Raw genomic sequence first — 19,170 nt, 5'->3', positions numbered from 1 at the left:
TATTTATCTCTTTACTGTCAGCTGCTTTGCTTTCTACACTGGTACTTTTCAATGGGAGGTCATTTGAACAGCAATCTCTCTCTCTTAGCAATCTGTTGCTCAAGAGAAAGAATGTGCATTTGTGTAGCACCTTATGGAGCACCAAATCCCAAAATGCTTTGTGGCCAATGAAGTCATTTTGAAACGCTGTCACTGTTGTAATGTAGGAAACATACCAGCCAGAAGCAACTCTCTCAATCTGTACACAACCCACACCCTCCACTGCAGACCACTCAGTAGCAGTGGTGTGTACAATCTATGAGATGCACTGCAGAAATTCACCAACGATCCTCAGATCGCACCAGGACAAGGGCAGCAGATACATAGGAACACCACCCCCTCAAGTTCCCTGCCAAGCCACTCACCATCCTGACTTGGAAATATATCACCATCCCTTCAGTGTGGCTAAATGTCCCTCTTTAAGGGTATTGTGAGTATCTTTTATACACCCAAGTTCTGCAGCAGTTCAAGACGACAGCTCAATAGGATAATTAGGGATGAGTAACAGTTGCTGATCTTGACTGTGGTCACATTCCCAAGGCCAAATAAGAAAACACAAGCAGCAGCAGTCCAGATTTTATATTAAGATGAACAGTCAGGCTTTCAACTCAGCACTACTCCGACAACACGTTCTAACAGGTACATGTTCAATTAAATTAAAAAATCCAGAAATTCCTGTCCGAATTACAGTTCTCCTCCAAAAACCTTGCAATACCTGTGACCTTGGCAAAAGTCTCATGTTGTTCCCATGCATGGACGGTTGTAAATTTGAGGCAAAGTGCTGGAGAAACTCAGCAGGACTGAAAGCATCTGTGGAGAGAGAAAAACAGAATTAACCTTCAAGTCCAATATGACTCTTCTCTAAACTGGAAAAGACCCAGTTCTGAAGAATAGTTTCTCCAGATCGAAGCATTCATCTTGTTTTTCCTCCACATTGATGCTGTCAAATCTACTGAGTTTCTCCAGTTTTTTTTTTGTTTTCATTTCCCATCTCCCAATATCCACAGTATTTTGCTTCTATGTGAAATTGTCAAACTTGCCCACAAACCATTTGAGAACAGTTTAAGGCTTTTAACAGTTTAGAGTTTTAATTTTAAAAATCACACAACACCAGGTTATAGTCCAACAGGTTTAATTGGAAGCACACTAGCTTTCGGAGAGACGCTCCCTCATCAGGTGATTGTGGAGGGCTCGATCATAACACAGAATTTGTAGCAAAAATTTGCAGTGTGATGTAACTGAAATTATACATTGAAGAATTGATTGTCTGTTAAGCCTTTCATCTGTTAGAATACAGTGATAGTTTCACTTCTTTCATGTGTAAATCACAAAACCCTTTTTTTTAAAGTTGCATTCTCAGGTTAGCTGTTAACAATGGTGATAGCTAGACAATATGTTGAAGGTGTTAGCCCCCTGTGTTCTCTGTCTATGACCTGATGTTTAGATTGATTCCAATCTAAAAAGTGAAATAACAGAGTTTTACATGAATTCATGCAGGTTTTGAGCTCAGAGTTCGACATGAATCTATGTGGTTTTTGAGCAAAGTGCAATGTGGAGGTTGTGAGTGTGAGAAAGTGTGAGAAAGTGTGAGAAAGTGTGAGAAAGTGTGAGAAAGTGTGAGAATGTGTGAGAATGTGTGTGTGTGTGTGTGTGTGTGTGTGTGTGTGTAGTGAGTGCAGAGTGTCTTAAGTCTCACACACACTCTCACATGCACACAGACACAGATACACACAGACGCGCACACAGACACCCACACACACCCTTATAGACACACAGACTCCCACACATACACCCCCTCACAGACTTAAGACACTCTGCACTCACTACACACACACACACTTTCTCACACTCACAACCCCCACCCCAGACAGACACACACACACACAGACAAAGACCCACATGCACACATATATATTGTGTGTGGTGAATTTTTTTGGTACAAAGTTACATTGCACTTTGCTCAAAAACCACATAGATTCATGTCGAACTCTGAGCTCAAAAACTGCATGAATTTATGTAAAACTCTGTTATTTCACTTTTTAGATTGGAATCAATCTAAACATCAGGTCATAGACAGAGAACACAGGGGGCTAACACCTTCAACATATTGTCTAGCTATCACCATTGTTAACAGCTAACCCGAGAATGCAACTTTAAAAAAAAGGGTTTTGTGATTTACACATGAAAGAAGTGAAACTATCACTGTATTCTCAACAGATGAAAGGCTTAACAGACAATCAATTCTTCAATGTATAATTTCAGTTACATCACACTGCAAATTTTTGCTATAAATTCTGTGTTACGATCGAGCCCTCCACAATCACCTGATGAAGGAGCGTCGCTCCGAAAGCTAGTGTGCTTCCAATTAAACCTGTTGGACTATAACCTGGTGTTGTGTGATTTTTAACTTTGTACACCCCAGTCCAACACCGGCATCTCCAAATCATAGAGTTTTAATGGCCTGGTCAATTACTGCCCACTTCTGAATTGTTTGATATCTTGTAACTCCATATATTAATTACTCCTGTAATATTGAAAAATAAAAGAGTCATAGAATTTGGCAGCATAGAAATATACCCTTTGGTCCAACTCTTCCATGGAGAAAGTGAGGACTGCAGATGCTGGAGATCAGAGCTGAAAAATGTGTTGCTGGAAAAGTGCAGTAGGTCAGGCAGCACCCAAGGAGCTGGAGAATCGACGTTTCGGGCATAAACCCGTCCTCATTCCTGAAGAAGGGCTTATGCCCAAAACGTCGATTCTCCTGCTCCTTGAATGCTGCCTGACCTGCTGCGCTTTTCCAGCAACACATTTTTCAGCTCCAACTCTTCCATGCCAACCAGACCTCCTAAATTAATCTAGTCCCATTTTCCTCAGCATTTGGCCCATATCCCTCTAAATCTCCTGGTTCACATACCCATCCGCATGCCTTTTAAATGTAATTGTACCAGCCTCCACCACTTCCTCTGGCAGCTCATTCCATACACAACCACCCTCTGCATGAAAAAGTTGCCCCTCAGGGCCTTTTTATATCTTTTCTCTCTCACCTTAAACCTATGCCCTTTAGTTTTGGACTCCCCTACCCTGGGAAAAGAAAAAGACTTTGGCTATTCAATTTATCCATGCCCCTCGTGATTTTATAAACCTCAAAAAGGTCACCTCTCAGCCTACAATGCTCCAGGGAAAATAGCCCCAGCCTGTTCAGCCTCTCCCTATAGCTCAAATCCTCCAAACCTGGCATCATCCTTGTAAATCTTTTCTGAACCCTTTCAAGTTTAATGACATTTTTCCTATAGAAGGGAGTCCAGAATTTTATTCTGTTTGTTATTGCTTTCTTTTAATCCCATTTTTCTATCTGTCTCTTTGTTTTGCTCTCTGTGCATTAATCAGTTATTATAATTGACACATCCTGATTTACACTTACTTTATTGACAGCTCAGTAGGAAAAGGAACAGGCATCTCACTGGTGGAGCAGTTAATATAGTACATGAGGCCTGAAGGGGAAAAATACAGAGATCACATGGATTGTTGGACTGGAGGAGGTTTACAGAGATAGGAAGGGCATCAAACTTTGAAGAGGTTTGAAAACAAGAAAAGGAATATCAAGGTCAATGCATTCCTGGAGGGGGACCCCAGCATAGATTAGTGAACGTTTTGCTTCTACAAATATGTAAACAAGGAAGAGAGTAGCAAAACTCATTGTAAGCCCCTTAGAGACAGGAGAAATTATATTGGGGAATAGGGAAATGGCAGAGACACTAAACAACTTTTATATCTGCCTTCGCAGTAGAAGATGGCATGGTGGCACAGTGGTTAGCACTGGTGCCTCATAGCGCCAGAGACCCGGGTTCAATTCCTGCCTCAGGCAACTGTCTGTGTGGAGTTTGCACATTCTCCCCGCGTCTGCGTGAGTTTCTCCCACACTCCAAAGATGTACAGATTAGGTGAATTGGCCGTGCTAAAGTGCCCATAGTGTTAGGTGAAGGGGTAAATGTAGGGGAATGGGTCTGGGTGGGTTACTCTTCGGAGGGTGGGTGTGGACTTATTGGGCCAAAGGGCCTGTTTCCACACTGTAGGGAATCTAATCTAGTCATGATCTAGAAGACACAAACGACAAATCCAATATAGCAGCTAAACAAAAGTCCATTGGAAATGAGGAAATTAAAACAATTACTATTAGTAAAGGAAAAAAGGTTGATTCCAGTTATGGCCAGGCTGCCTTATGAGGAGAGGTTGAGTTGGTCAGACCGCTACTCTCATCAGAGCTTAGAGAATTGAGAGACGAGCTTCTTGAAACAAACAAAGTCCTTAGGGATTTGACACAGAGAAGTTGTTTCTGCTTCTGGGACAGACTAGGACCACAGGAAATAATCTCCGAACAAAGGTCGCATACTTAACACAGAGATGAGGAGGAATTTCTTCTGAGATGGAGCTATTAACCACAGACGGCTGAAAAGGTTGGGTCATTCAAGGCTGAGACGGCTAGATTTTAATCAGGAAGGGCATCAAGGATAAAGCGGGAAAGTGGAGTTGAGGATTATCGTATCAGCCATGCTGGTGGTAGAGCAAACTTGATGGGCTGAATGGCCTACACTTGCTCCTATGTCTTATGGTCTTGCAGTCTAAAACATATTGAACTACTGGCCATAAAGCCTGACATCGATCATTGAAATAAATGGGACCATGTTATTAAGAAGACACTTGGAAAAGGTTGTAGGATTAAGCAGAGTCAGTGAGATTTTCTGAAAGGGAAATGATTTGAAACCATTTGAGTTTTTAAGGGAATAGCTAGCAGGGTACGTAGGGGAAACCAGAGGCTGTAGTACATTTCGATTTGATATCTGATCAGGTGCCACGTGGAAGATTGTTGGATAAGGCTAAGAATTCATGGATTTGGGAATAATATAGGTGCATAGAAAGTGAATTGGTAAACAGACAGAGAATATAATTAAACAAGTCATTCTAGAGTTGGCACAGTGTGGAGAAAGTGAGGTCTGCAGATGCTGGAGATCAAAGTTGAAACTTTATTGCTGGAACAGCACAGCAGGTCAGGCAGCATCCAGGGAACAGGAGATTCGACGTTTCGGGCACAGGCCCTTCTTCAGGAATGGCACAGTGTGAATACTGGAGTGTAGCAAGAAAGCTTGCTGTGCCCTTAGCTAATTACAATCTATATATATGACTTAGATAAAGGGAACTAGTGTATTATATCCCAACTTTGCTAATAATGCGAAGCTGTGAGAATGTATGTTGTGAGGAGGTTACAATGAGTTGTAATGAGTTATAGGTTAGCTCATTGAGTGGATAAGATGATGGTAATTGGAGCATCATGTGTGCAAATATAACCTTATTCACTTAGGTCAGGAAAGTACAAAGTCTGTATTTTTTTCAGACCGGCAGAGGCTATAAACAGTTGTTATTCAGAAGGATCGGGGAGTCCTTGTACAAACAGCCTAAAATTAATTTCCAAGTCCAGCAATCAATTAGGGAAGTAAATTAGATGTTGGCCTTTATTGTAAGTGGATTGAAGGGAATCTGGAAGTCTTCAATTTGCAGACCTTTAGTGAAACCATATTGGGAGCCTGGTGTACAGATTTGGTCTCTGTACCTAAGAAGGATGTGTAATGTAACTATGAGAATGCCACAGGGATCGGTGCTGGGATCACAATTATTTACAATACATGAATATTAATGATTGAGGTGAGGAAAGTGAATGTACCAGAGCCAGGTTTGTAGGTGATACAAAAACAGCTGGGGAGATGAGTAGTGAGGGTGACACAGAGTCTGCAGAGGGATATGGACAGATTAGGAGAAAGTGAGGACTGCAGATGCTGGAGATCAGAGCTTAAAAATGTGTTGCTGAAAAAGCGCAGCAGGTCAGGCAGCATCAAAGGAGAAGGAGAATCGACATTTCGGGCATAAGCCCTTCTTCAGGAATGAGGAGGGTGTGCCAAGCAGGGTAAATTAAAGGTAGGGAGGAGGGACTTGGGGGAGGGGCGTTGGGAATGCGATAGGTGGAAGGAGGTTAAGGTGAGGGTGATAGGCCAGAGAGGGGGTGGGGGCGGAGAGGTCGGGAAGAAGATTGCAGGTCAAGAAGGCGGTGCTGAGTCCAAGGGTTGGGACTGAGATAAGGCGGGGTGAGGGGAAATGAGGAAGCTGGAGAAATCCGCATTCATCCCCTGTGGCTGGGGGGTTCCTAGGCGGAAGATGAGTCGCTCTTTCTCCAGGCGCGTGTTGCCATGGTCTGGCGATGGAGGAGGCCAAGGACCTGCATGTCCTTGGCGGAGTGGGAGGGGGAGTTAAAGTGTTCAGCCACAGGGCGGTTGGGTTGGTTGGTGCAGGTGTCCCAGAGGTGTTCACTGAAACGTTCCACAAGTAGGCGGCCTGTCTCCCCAATGTAGAGGAGGCCAAATCGGGTGCAGCAGATGCAGTAAATGATGTGTGTGGAGGTGCAGGTGAATTTCTGATGGATATTGAAAGATCCCTTGGGGCCTTAGAGGGATGTGAGGGGGGAGGTGTTGGCGCAAGTTTTGCATTTTTTGCGGTTGCAGGGGAAGGTGCCGCGAGTGGAGGTTGGGTTGATGGAGGGAGTGGTCTTTCCGGAACGCTGATAGGGAAGGGGAGGGAAATACATACCTGGTGGTGGGGTCTGTTTAGAGGTGGCGGAAGGTGTATCTGGATGTTGGTGGGGTGGTAGGTGAGGACCAGTGGGGTTCTGTCCTGGTGGCGATTGGAGGGGCGGGGTTCAAGGGCGGAGGTGCGGGAAGTGGAGGAGATGCGGTGGAGAGCATCGTCAACCATGTCATCTCCTCCACTTCCCGCTCCTCCGCCCTTGAACCCCGCCCCTCCAATCGCCACCAGGACTGAACCCCACTAGTCCTCACCTACCACTCCACCAACCTCCAGATACATCGGATCATCCTTCGTCATTTCCGCCACCTCCAAACGGACCCCACCACCAAGGATATATTTCCCTCCCCTCCTCTATCAGCGTTCCAGAAAGACCACTCCCTCCGCGACTCCCTTGTCAGGTCCACACCCCCCACCAACCCAACTTCCACTCCCTTCCCCTGCAATCGCGAGAAATGCAAAACTTGCGCCCACACCTCCCCCCTCACCTCCCTCCAAGGCCCCAGTAGATCCTTCTATATCCGTTGCAAATTCACCTGCACCTCCACACACATCATTGACTGCATCCAATGCACCCGATGTGGCCTCCTCTACATTGGGGAGACAGGCCACCTACTTGCGGAACGTTTCAGAGAACACCTCTGGGACACCTGCACCAACCAACCCAACCACCCCGTGGCTGAACACTTTAACTCCCCATCCCACTCCGCCAAGGACATGCAGGTCCTTGGCCTCCTCCATCGCCAGACCATGGCAACACGACGCCTGGAGGAAGAGCGACTCATCTTCCGCCTAGGAACCCCCCAGCCACAGGGGATGAATGCAGATTTCTCCAGCTTCCTCATTTCCCCTCCCCCCACCTTATCTCAGTCCCAACCCTCGGACTCAGCACCGCCTTCTTGACCTGCAATCTTCTTCCCGACCTCTCCGCCCCCACCCTCTCTCCGGCCTATCACCCTCACCTTAACCTCCTTCCACCTATCGCATTCCCAACGCCCCTCCCCCAAGTCCCTCCTCCCTACCTTTTATCTTAGCCTGCTGGGCACACCTTCCTCATTCCTGAAGAAGGGCTTATGCCCGAAATGTCGATTCTCCTGCTCCTTTGATGCTGCCTGACCTGCTGCGCTTTTCCAGCAACACATTTTTAAGATATGGACAGATTAACCAAGTGGGCAAAAAACTTAGCAGATGGAATGCAATATGGGAAGTTGTGACATTATGAACTTTGGCAGGAACAATGGAAAAGCTGAATGTTATTTAAATGGGAAAAGGTTGCAGAAAACTGCAGCATAGAGGGAGTTGTGTATAAGTTGCAAAAAGCTAGCATACAAAGTCTTTTAGTCTGGTTTTATTTGCTGCAGGGAGGCTTCAGTGGAGGTTCACTGAACTTATTCCTGGGATAAATGGTTTTCCTATAAGAAACAGCTAGATGGAATAGACCTTTAGTCTCAAGTTTGGGTCTCATTGAAATTTTTAAGTTTTGGAACTTAGAGAATTTTGGATGATCATAAGCCACCCATGCACCATCTCTGCAGCCAACCCTTTTAGAACTCTAAACCATAGACCATGAGATCCAGGAAATCCCATTAATTTCTCCATCAATTTTTCTTTTATTAGTATTCATAGCTTGAAGTTCCAGGGCTGATGCTGAAAGAAAGTTTTTACCTTTGCTGTAAATTCTAAGGTTGAGGAGTCAACCATTTTGGATAGAGATGAGGAACGATTTCTTCACTGTGTGGGTTCTGATTCTTGGAAAGCTTTACCTGTGGAGACCCTTTTTCTTTTTTTAAGTTCATTTATAAGATGTAGCCAGTATTTATAGTCCATCCCTCCAGAGGCCAGTTAAGAGTCAGCCATATTGCTGTGGGTCGGAGTCTCACAGGCCAAACTGGGTAAAGAAGGCAGTTTCCTTGCTGAAAGACTTAGTGAGCCAGACTCTTCATTCTCGACTTCTCTTTTAATTCACATTCCATCATCTGCCATGGTAGAATTTGATTCCAGATCACCCAAAACTTGGCCTGGATCTCGGGGTTAATAGTCTAACGATAATACCACTAGGCCATTGCCTCCCACCATCAAGGATCTGACCAGTTTTGGACTGTAATTTCCTGAGATTGGGAATTAAAGTGGAGTTTATGATCAAAGCTGACCTTATTAAATTCTCAAGCTGATTTAAGAGGGTGGTTTGTTTATAATAATGTCCTTCGATTGGAATTGGGAGAGACAGCAGGGGTCCTTTGGTAGTGGAAGGGAAGTTATTGGAGAAAAAACCTTTGATTATTTTTCCTTAAAAAGCTAACCACATCCTATTTATTTCAGACTTTCACAGGAGCCTTTGTCTACTTCATTGAACCAGTTTTTCCTCCAGATGTCCTTCAAGGGATCTTGGTGAAGATGGGATACACACAGAAAGGAATCAGTGAATATGTGATCTCCAAACAGGTCAGCAAAGAGGACATTGGCCAGCTTGGGTTTGAATGTTTCTTAGCCAGGGCTGAGTGTGTGCTGATGCAGGAGATTTTGGAGCAAGCCGTGTACAGTAATTGTCAAGACATTGTGCAGTTGAGATCTTGCTTGTCTCTCAATCAGGCCGACTGCATCAAACACTTGATCGCCATGAAAGCCGGACCCAGAAAACTCAGTGAATGGTCTGCTCCAGCAAATGAGGGGTCCACAAAGTCAGGCTTGAGCTGTGAGGAAAGCCTCGACGAGTCTGGGCTGCCCAACTCACCCTTGCCACTCTCTGCCAACCACCAGGGAACCCTCGGGCTGCGGGTAGGAGCACTCGAGGATAGAGAGTCAGACACTGCCAATGATCCATTGTCCACCTCCATGATGTTTCCACCAGACAGCATTGACCTGTACCGTGACTACTCCGACATTGCCATCGCTGGCAACTTGGGCTACTCAGGCCCTCCAAAGCTGCTTGAAGTTGTCAATCCCAATGGGGAAGGGGGGCAGTGTGACTCTCTGCTGCTCCTGAAACAGTCCATGGTGCAAAAGCATCGATCAGAACCTCACATCAAACTGTCTCCAGATCAACCCCAGTCCTTGAGCTTCTTCCCCAATTCAACTCCAATTGCGACTCCATCGGACAGTAAGAACCTAAAGATTAGAGACAGGGCAGATTTCAATACAGGAGATCCAAACGCCTCCTTGAAACATGGTGCACTGGATGCCACCAGCCAGCTCTATCCAGAGGACAGACCGTCCGAGAAAAACTATCAGGCATCAGACAGCACCTCATCCGTGAAATATGGCAAGTTCCTGAATGGGAATTCTACCAGTCGGAAAAAGGAGAGTGACCCCCCAGTGGAGATTGAGCTGAAGCATATGGATAAGGAGAAACTGCCCTATCCAACAACAGAGACTGCCCAGTTCCACCCCTTGAAACAGCTCCGATCCTCGGAGGTTCAGTGTGTGGGTCTGAGCCAGGCTGATCCAACAGGAGGGAAACGTCTTCGACAGACCCACACAGTTGACCAGCTCGCAGCCTGTCGGCCTCCCAGCCTTCCCAAGTGCTGCGTGTGCTCTCCGGTGGAGATTCTCAGGGCCCCTACGCTGCTGGAACACTCCGAGCTCATGAGCAACATGCTGCAGGATGGAGGGGGCCAGATTGTCCGAGAGCCCCCCCAGTCTTTCTATATCCCGCCTGGCAGCCTGGAGGCTGGACCACCCTCAGCCGTGTCCTGCGATATCTCCGGGTCTCAGATCTGTCCTCACTGCAGCTTGGGGCCATCTGCGAGTCAGCGCCATATCATGTCCAAGGATTGCCTAGAAATCCAGGAGCTGTTGATTGGAGAAAGCCCTGACCCTTACGTCTGCGTGAGCAAGTTGCCAGAGGGGAGTGTCACCCTTATCGATGGTAAGTCAGTGAGGTGCAGTCACTGCAGGCAAGATGAGGACCTTTAAACGCTGGCTTTTGGTGAGAGCCATCCTTGGTGCTTGAGCTGACAACTGAGCCAAACTGACTGGCCAGGTCTCCGAGCAAACTGAACCATCTCGTCATAGTCCGTCCGCTTGATCACCAAGGTGCTGGAATTGCCCCACCCCCTCAATGCCTGGGGCAGGGAGGGGAAATCAGCCGGGGGCTCTTACTACCCAACAAAGTGGCTGAGTGCCTGGACGTGATTGTTCAACAGAGTTGCCAATAGACAAGTTGCCTTCTGACTGGTCTTTTCCGAGAGAAGTGACCCACTTAAGTGAAGCCTGAGGAGTGTGTGCATGTGTCAGCCCCATCAGAAGCGATGGGGAGTACACAGTGACAACAAGCTGATCCAGATGTGAAAGTCTACTGCAGCGAGGATACCCCGCCGTTTGGTCCATTTCGTCCAAGAAGCACTTTGCCCCAGTCATCCCTCCCTCTGTTCAGTTTGTACTAGCAAGGCCACCTTCATTTTCACCCAGAAACCCAGAGCAAAGGCTGTATCCACCTCGGAGAGAGCACAAAGGGCAAACCAATCAATGATGAGCCTAAACCTTTTTGTTTTGAATTGGTTCCGGAAGTGTGGGTGTCTCTGAGAAGTCTAACTTTATACCAACCTCCCCCATCCCTGGATACCCCTGAGCAGGGGTAATAGTAAGATACCCTCTGTTCTCCAAGTGTTGAGAGTCCTGTCTCAGCAGTTTCAGACAGCAGTTAGGCCTCCGTCATATTGATATGAGACTGGAGTCACGTATAGGTACGGACTGGGTAAACACAGAAAGCTTCATCCTTTTAAACATCATGAATGGACCTGTTGGGTTTTTACAACAAAACAATAGCTTTACAGTTGCTTTAACTGAAACCAGCTCTTTATTTCTGGACTTTTATTGAAAAGCTGAATTCTCAACTTAGCAGAGGATATTCCATCTCTCACTCTGTGGGTTACTAGTCCACAAACTAGACCACTAGGGCACCTGGAAATGGGTAATGGGCCACTGATGGAAAAAAGATTAGAGTCCTGTAGTAAAACAAAAAGCTGAGATCTGAAACTAAAACAGAAATTGTTGGAGAAACTCAGCAGGTCTGGCAGAATCAGTGGAGAGATGGCAGTGTTAATGATTCAGGTCCAGTAATCGTCCTTCAGAACTGAAAGGCTAGTGTCGTACCTGACACATAGGAAGATGTTTGTTGGTTGTTGGAGGTCAGTCATCTCACCTCCAGGACAACTCTGCAGGAGTTTCTCAGTGCAGTGTCCTAGGCCCAACCATCTTCTGCTTCTTCATCAATGACCTTTCTTTCATTGGTTTACATTGATCAGAAACTGAACTGGACCAGCCATTCAAACGCACTGGCTACAAGAGCAGGCCAAAGACTAGGAATCTTACAGCGAGTAACTCACCTCCTGACTTCCAAAAGCCTGCTGCCATCTGAGGCACAAGTCAGGAGTGGGATGCAATACTGCCCACTTGTCTAGATGTGATGGGTCCAACTACATTCAAGAATCTCAACAGCACCCAGGACAAAGCACCCACTTGATTGGCACCACATCCACCACCTTCACCATTCATTGCCTTCACCACTGTGGCAACACTGTGGATCATCTGTAATATGCACCGCTCACCAAGGCTCCCTTGACAGCACCCTCAGAATCCGCCACCTCTGCAAACTAGATGCAAATCCATAGGAACATCACCATTAAAAGCTCCCATTGAAGCTAGATGCATCCAGACTTGGAAATATATCGCTGTTCCTTCACTGTCGCTGGGTCACAATCCTGGAATTCCCTCCCTCAAGGCATTGTGGGTCGACCTACAGCACATAGACTGCAGCTGTTCAAGAAGGCAGCTCACCCCCACCTTCTCAAGGGGGCAACTAGGGACTGGCAATAAATGCTGGCCTAGCCAGTGGTGCCTATATTCTGTAATGAATTTAAAAAATAGCCTTTTTTTTCTGGCCCAAGAGTTGCGAGGGGTTTGAGGGTGGAATGGACAAGAACTAACAGGAGGGTTACTACCATTGAGCTCCTGCCATGTTCCCTCAATAGACTATAGTGTGGGTCAGAGTTGACCATAATCCTGCAGGGCTATATCCATGACCCACATGTCCAATACACAAGCGTATGAATCAGGAGCAGGAGTAGACCATTCAGCCCGTCAAGCCTGCTTCACCATTTGGTAATCTTGTGGCTGATCTGCTTGTAACCTCAAGTCCGCGATCCCCCCCCCCCGCCCCGATGACCTTTTAACTTCTTCCTTATCAAGATTCTGCCCACCTCAGCCTTAAAATATTAAAGGACTCTGCTTCCACTGCCTGTTCAGGAAGAGTACTCCAAAACCTCCTACATCTCTCTGAGAGAAAGAAAGAGTTGCTTACTGTCCCTGATTTTTAACCAATCCATCCTCTCACTGTCTAAGACCCCTCAGAATTTTGGAGGTTTCAATCAAGTCGCCTCTTACTGTTCCAAGCTCCAGTGGATATAAACCTATCTGTCCAATCTTTCTTCATAAGACAACCCACCCATTCCAGGTATCAGCCTGGTTACCCTTCTCTGCATTTACGATCTTTCTTAATTAAGGAGACCAATATTGTACACAATACTCCTGGTCTGGTCTCATAGTGCTGTCTATAATTGAAGTATAGCCTCCATATGTTTGTATTGAATTCCTCTAGCAATAAATGATCACATTCTATTATCTTTCCTCATTAGTGCCATACTTGCGTGCTCAACCTTTGCAATTCATACATGGAGACCCCCAAATCTCTGCATCTCAGAGCTCTGCAATCTCTCGCCATTTAAATAATGTTGTTGTTTACTTCTTGTCAAAGTGAACAATTTCACATCCTCACTCATTAGACTCACTTTGGTACATCTTTACCCATTTACTTGTTTACATCTTTTTTGGACCTTTGTCTCCTATCCACAACTTACTTTCATTCCAGTCTTTTGTCATTGTCAAATTTGCTAACCATACCTTTGTATCCCTTCATCTAAGCCAATTTTTATCAATTGTAACCTGTTGAGGTTCCCTATGGCACACGACTCATCAAATTTTGCCATCCTGAAAAAGATCCATTTATTCCTATTCTCCATTCTCTTTTAGCCAGGCAATCTTCAGTCCATAGCAATTTGTTATGCCCATACCATGAGCTTTTACTTTTCACAATAACCTGGCAACGTATCAAACACCTTCTGGAAATCTAAGTAAAGTACATCTGCTGGATCCACTTTATCAACATCACATGTTACCCCTCAGATAATTCCAATATATCAATAAACATGATTTCCATTTCACAAAATCATGTTGACTCTGCCTGATCAACTTAAAATTATATAAGTGCCTGGCTGTAACTTCTTTAATAATAGCTTCTAACATTTTCCCAATGACTGATGTTAAGCTATCTAACCTGTTGCTTCCTGCTTTCCATGACTGTTTTTAAAGAAACAAATTATATTCACTATTTTTCAACTCAATGGAAACATACCTGAATCAAGAAATATTTAGAAAATTAATACCAATGCATCCTCTATCTCACCAGCCACTCTTTCTAATAGCCAAGGATATAATCCATCAGGATCCAGGGACTTGTCAAACTCCGGCTCCAGAAATTTACTCAGCCCAATTTCTCTGGTGATTGTAATGTTCCTGCATTCTTCCCTCCCTTTCAGATCCTGATTTATCACTGCTTCTGGGATGTTACATGTATCCCTTGTTGTGAAGACTCATACAAAATGTCTGTTCAGTTAACCTGCCATTTCCTTATTTTCAATTATTTGTTCTCCAGTCTGATTTTCTATAGGGACAGCAATTATTTGGTTAATTCTTTACTTTTTAAATATAACTCTTACCATTTGTTTTTATATTGATGACTAATTTTCCTTCACACACTAATTGTTCCCTCTTTATTAACCTTTTACTTATTCTTTGCTGTTTTTCATTAATATTCTGTCCAATCTTCTAACCTGCCATCCATCTTCACAAAGATTATACAATTATATACTCTAGCTTTAAGTATGGTATTATCTTTAACGTTTCCCATTAACCATGAATGATGGGTTCATCTCTCGGAAGTTCTCTTATTCTTTCAAATGTATCTATTCAGTTTTCTGAGTATATCTGAAATATCCATGAAATATCAGTCACTGTATCTCTATTGACTGATCCTTTAACCTAACTTGCCAATTGACTTTTTCCAGCTCTGCTTTCATCCCTTCATAATTGCCCTTATTTAAATGTTAAAAGTAGTCTCAGACCCACACTTCTATCCCTTAAAATGAATTCAAAAAACAAATATATTATGTTGGGGTGTCTTCACTATGAGATCCTATCTCATTGCACAATCTAGTATAACCTGCTCCTTAGTCCACTGCAGAGCATGTTGTCATAGAGTCATACAGCACAAACCCTTCGGTCCAACCAGTCCGTGCTGAAGCTAATCCCAAACTAAACTAATCCCACCTGCCTGCTCCTAGTCCATATCCCTCCAGATCCTTCCCTAATCATGTACTTATCCAAGTGTCTTTTAAACATTGTAATTGTACCCACATCCACCAGTTCCTCAGGAAGCTCATTCTACACATGAACCACCCTTGTGTAAAGAGCTTGCCTCTCATGTCTTTATTTAAATTTCTCTTCTCAGGGAAAAGACCTTGTTTATTTGCCCTATCCATGTCCCTCATGATTTTGTAAACCTCTAAAAGATCACCCCTCAGCCTCCGACGCTCCAGGGAAAACATTCTCAGCCTATTCTCCCTGTAGCTCAAACCCTCCAATGCTGGCAATACCCTTGTAAATCTTTTCTGACCCTGAGGCTGGTATAATTACAGCATTTAAAAGGCATCTGGATGGGTATATGAATAGGAGGGGTTTAGAGGGATATGGGACTAGATTAGGTTGGGATATCTGGTCGGTATGGAGAATCGGACCGAAGCGTCTGTTTGTGTGTTGTACATCTCTGTGACTCTCCTCTCATCTTAAAATTGTGCCCTTTAGTCTTGAAATCCCACATCCTAGGGAAAAGACACGTACCATTATCTATACCCCTCATAATTTTACTAACTTCTACCAGGTCACTTCTGAACCTTCAATGCTCCAGTGAAAAAGTCCCAGCCTATCCAGCCTTTCTTTATAATTCAAACCTTCCATGCCTGGTAACATTCTGGTTAATCTCTTCTGAACCCTCTCCAGCTAAATAATATCCCTTCTATAACTGGGTGACCAGAACTGCACACAGTACTCTAGAAGAAGCCTCACCAATGTCATAAAGTATCTAAAAACATGCCATGGCCTTCCTATCTAGGCTGTATTCACCCATCTGACTTTTCTGATATTTAGATGAAAATATGGATGTAGGTTTGCTCGCTGAACTGGAAGGCTCACTTTCAGATGTTTCGTCACCATACTAGGTAACATCTTCAGGTGAGCCTCCGGATGAAGCTTCATCTGAATGATGTTACCCAGTATGGTGATGAAACATCTGAAAATGAGCCTTCCAGCTCAGCGAGCAAACCCACATCCAGAACCTCAACTTGAGCTACAAATCTTCTCAAAACTTGCTAAGATGAAAATATCCCCGGATTATCACCGTGCCTTTCTGATGAGCTCTTGTTACTTTAGCTGAAAGGTATAGGAGCAGAATTAGGCCATTCAGCCCATCAAGTCTGCTGCACTATTTGATCATGCCTGACATGTTTTTCAACCCCATTCTCCTGCCTTCTGCTCATACATCTTCCTTTATACCCCATTTTCTTGTGTGTATACTGTTAGGAGCCTATAAAATGGGCACTTGATGAGATTATCTGCTGGTGGCAGAGCCTCACAAGCTCTCTTCCCCCAACCTCTTCACTATTGGAATGATATCAATGATCTTCATTACTAAGCCATGTCCTATGAGTCAGCAATGACCACTTTTTCCCTGCTTCAAACCCCACTGCAGCTTAAAATCTTTACGTAAAATCTTTACCAAAGAGAACCATGTTGGTTTCCTGTGCTCCAAATAATGTTCATACTCCCAATTCTTCCAAACATCACTGCCATGTACAAACTGTGCACCCACAACTCTCCCCAGCCCCATTCCCCCATTGGGCAGAGTGCAATATTTGTTCTTGATATTTATTTGTTCTATACTTTTTGCTGTTTTATTGAATTAAATTTTGTAATGATAGGTTTGCTCTGGGCTCTGCCTTAACCACTTGTTGCAAGGTCCAGTTGAAGATCTCTGCCGTTTTACTGAAACGGTTTCCTATTTGATTCTGCTGCAGACAATCAGAAAGGGATGCTGAATCTTGCAGCAGGAGATGGATCCATTCTGTTTATTTGTAGCAGATCTTTGGCATGAGCTAATTAGTGAGTTCCACTGCCCTGCTGTTTTCTAACAGCTCTTTTTACTCTTCAATTAATTTATCTAACTCCCTTTGGAAAGTTCCTGTGGAATCTACCTCTGCCTCCCTTTCCAAGCAGAGCATTCGAGATCATTACAATTCACTCCAAACGAGATAATATCTTCATGTAGTGACTAATCGCCTTAAATCTCTGTCCTCTGCTAACAGAAATTGTTTCCCCTGTATCAGAACAATCTACAATTGGAGTAAATCTCCTCTGAACCGTCTCTGCTCCCAAGAGAATGAACCCAGATCGCTGAGTGTTGGTGCAGTTGAAATCTATCGCTGTTGGGATTTGTCTGATGACCCATCATCTGCACTCCATCAATAGTATCAGTCGTTCTGCGATGTGATATGCAGATAAGTTGAGAGCTGGTCAAATGAGTGCCATACTGGGACTACAACACTGGGATTGTACTACATGACTTTGTGCCTCCCTTTGAGATTGGTGGGGTTTTGTACATTTCTTTAGCTCCCTCCCCCCGTTCTGACAATGGTGTCCAGACCCATCCTGTTGCCCCTCAATCTGTAATTCCTGTCCTGATGGTTCAAGTGAGGCTCCATCTGTACCTGTCTGGGTGGGGTGAGGGGAATATAGTACAGACAATCAGGCCTCCCCTCACCAGCATCCTGATCCCTAACCCTTCACTGACATCAGAAGGGATCAGGTGACCTGGTCATTATGACATTGGATTCTTTCTGAGCACAAATATTGACTGTTTCCTGCAATACGACAGTGATTACATCTCCTAAAGTGTTTCATCAGCTATGAAGCATTCTGGGATGTGCTGACATTGTAACAAGCGCTGTCTAAATGCAAGCCCTTGGTTTTCTTTGCCAAGCTGCTGTCTCCAGTCGCAGGGTGGAGAGGTGTCACCATGCAATCCTCCTCCCAGTTCCCACAGCTCAATACCTGTGCCTGACTGTGTGAACAACGGACAGGAGTTATAACCTGATCCTCTCCTAATTTCCAACCCCCACTCCCAGCCATCCATGCTACTTCTGTACAAACTTAACAACTTGCAACTTCACATAGGAACCTGTCGAACTCTGGAGGCCATTCATTTAAACAGGGCTATGTGTAAACAGTAGATAATTCCAGGAGAATACGCTCAGACAATCCCCAGCTTTTAAACAGGTTCAATAAGGCACTAAAGGATGCAATCTGCAGCAGGTTCACCAACACATTCTAAAAAGGCCTGGCATTCTATTTGTGTATCTAATTTCTGTGCACATAGCTTCACCATTTGTCTCAACTTATAAGATTTTTGTAAATTTGCTGCCCAGTTATGAGTGTCCAGGAGCCCATTTGAGGTAGTCTGGGGTGAGGGGGGAGGAGATTGGGACAGATCTACACACTCTGAACAATGAGCCTGTCCACTTTGATTTAGTCCTTACCCTTTCCCTTCACCTTTTTTCTTACGTACACATTACCCTCACCGGGATTTACTTGTGAATGGTTTGCTGGTCACATAGATATTTTTCTTGGTGATGGAAATGCGTGTGTGCGCGCGAGCCACTCCAAAGGATTTTAATGCTGCTAAAATGCTCTTTTATTTCAATTTTTCTTGTCAGTGAAGCTTAATAAATATTAGAATGTGATTCTTGTGTTTGATTTGACTTCTTTTCTCAGACGCTGGGATGGAATTGGGGCGTTTGGTTTCCTGACACTCCCTTTGATTTAATGTTTGCAATATAGGCTATTCAGCCTATTATGTCTGGTCTTTATTGAACACACAGTAAATACCACAGGTCAGGCTGGGTACATGATGAGTGAAAGCATTCCAGCATCTCTGTATCGGTGATACACAGTGAGTAAGAAGCAGTGGTTCACTCCTGTCTAATACTGTCCAGAGGTCTGTCGTACTCTCAGTGAATGTGGATCAGCGTGAGGGAATCTGAAATGAAGGCTTAGGAAACTGGAATGACAAAACTTACTCCACATTGGGGAGTGGTACTCTATTGGAACTCTAATTAAAAGGAGGAGTTAGGCTGGAGGAGGAAATCAGCTCTTGCTCATCGACCTGTGACAAAGAGCCATGGGATCATAGAGATGTAGAGCACAGAAACAGACCCTTTGGTCCAACTCGTCCATGTCGACCAGATTATCCATACACGCACCACCCTCTGCATGAAAAAATTGTTTCTTGCATCCCTTTTAAATCTTTCCCCTCTCACCCTAAACCTATGCCCTCTAGTT

General features: G+C 44.6%; 1 protein-coding gene across 2 annotated transcripts in view; it reads left to right on the top strand.

Annotated features, from left to right (window-relative positions):
* Positions 1 to 18,572, top strand: part of LOC122558215 (uncharacterized) — a 28,249-nt gene extending 9,677 nt beyond the window's left edge. The window contains exons 2-3 of one of the 2 annotated variants that reach the window (XM_087995702.1): positions 8,986 to 9,108; positions 9,256 to 18,572. In XM_087995702.1, the coding sequence (XP_087851828.1) occupies positions 8,986 to 9,108; positions 9,256 to 10,578 (1,446 nt within the window). In that variant the 3' untranslated portion in view covers positions 10,579 to 18,572. Of the gene's footprint in view, positions 1 to 8,985 lie in introns of both variants that reach the window. The other variant, XM_043706542.2, reaches the window with a different exon arrangement.
* The last annotated feature ends 598 nt before the right edge of the window (positions 18,573 to 19,170 follow it).

Source organism: Chiloscyllium plagiosum, unplaced genomic scaffold (assembly GCF_037043375.1).
Source record: "Chiloscyllium plagiosum isolate Xiang-an unplaced genomic scaffold, Cpla_swu_hap1 HiC_scaffold_17, whole genome shotgun sequence".
NCBI lineage: Eukaryota > Metazoa > Chordata > Chondrichthyes > Orectolobiformes > Hemiscylliidae > Chiloscyllium > Chiloscyllium plagiosum.
The sequence above is the reverse complement of the archived record's forward strand: the minus strand, read 5'-3'. Positions and strand labels throughout refer to the sequence as shown.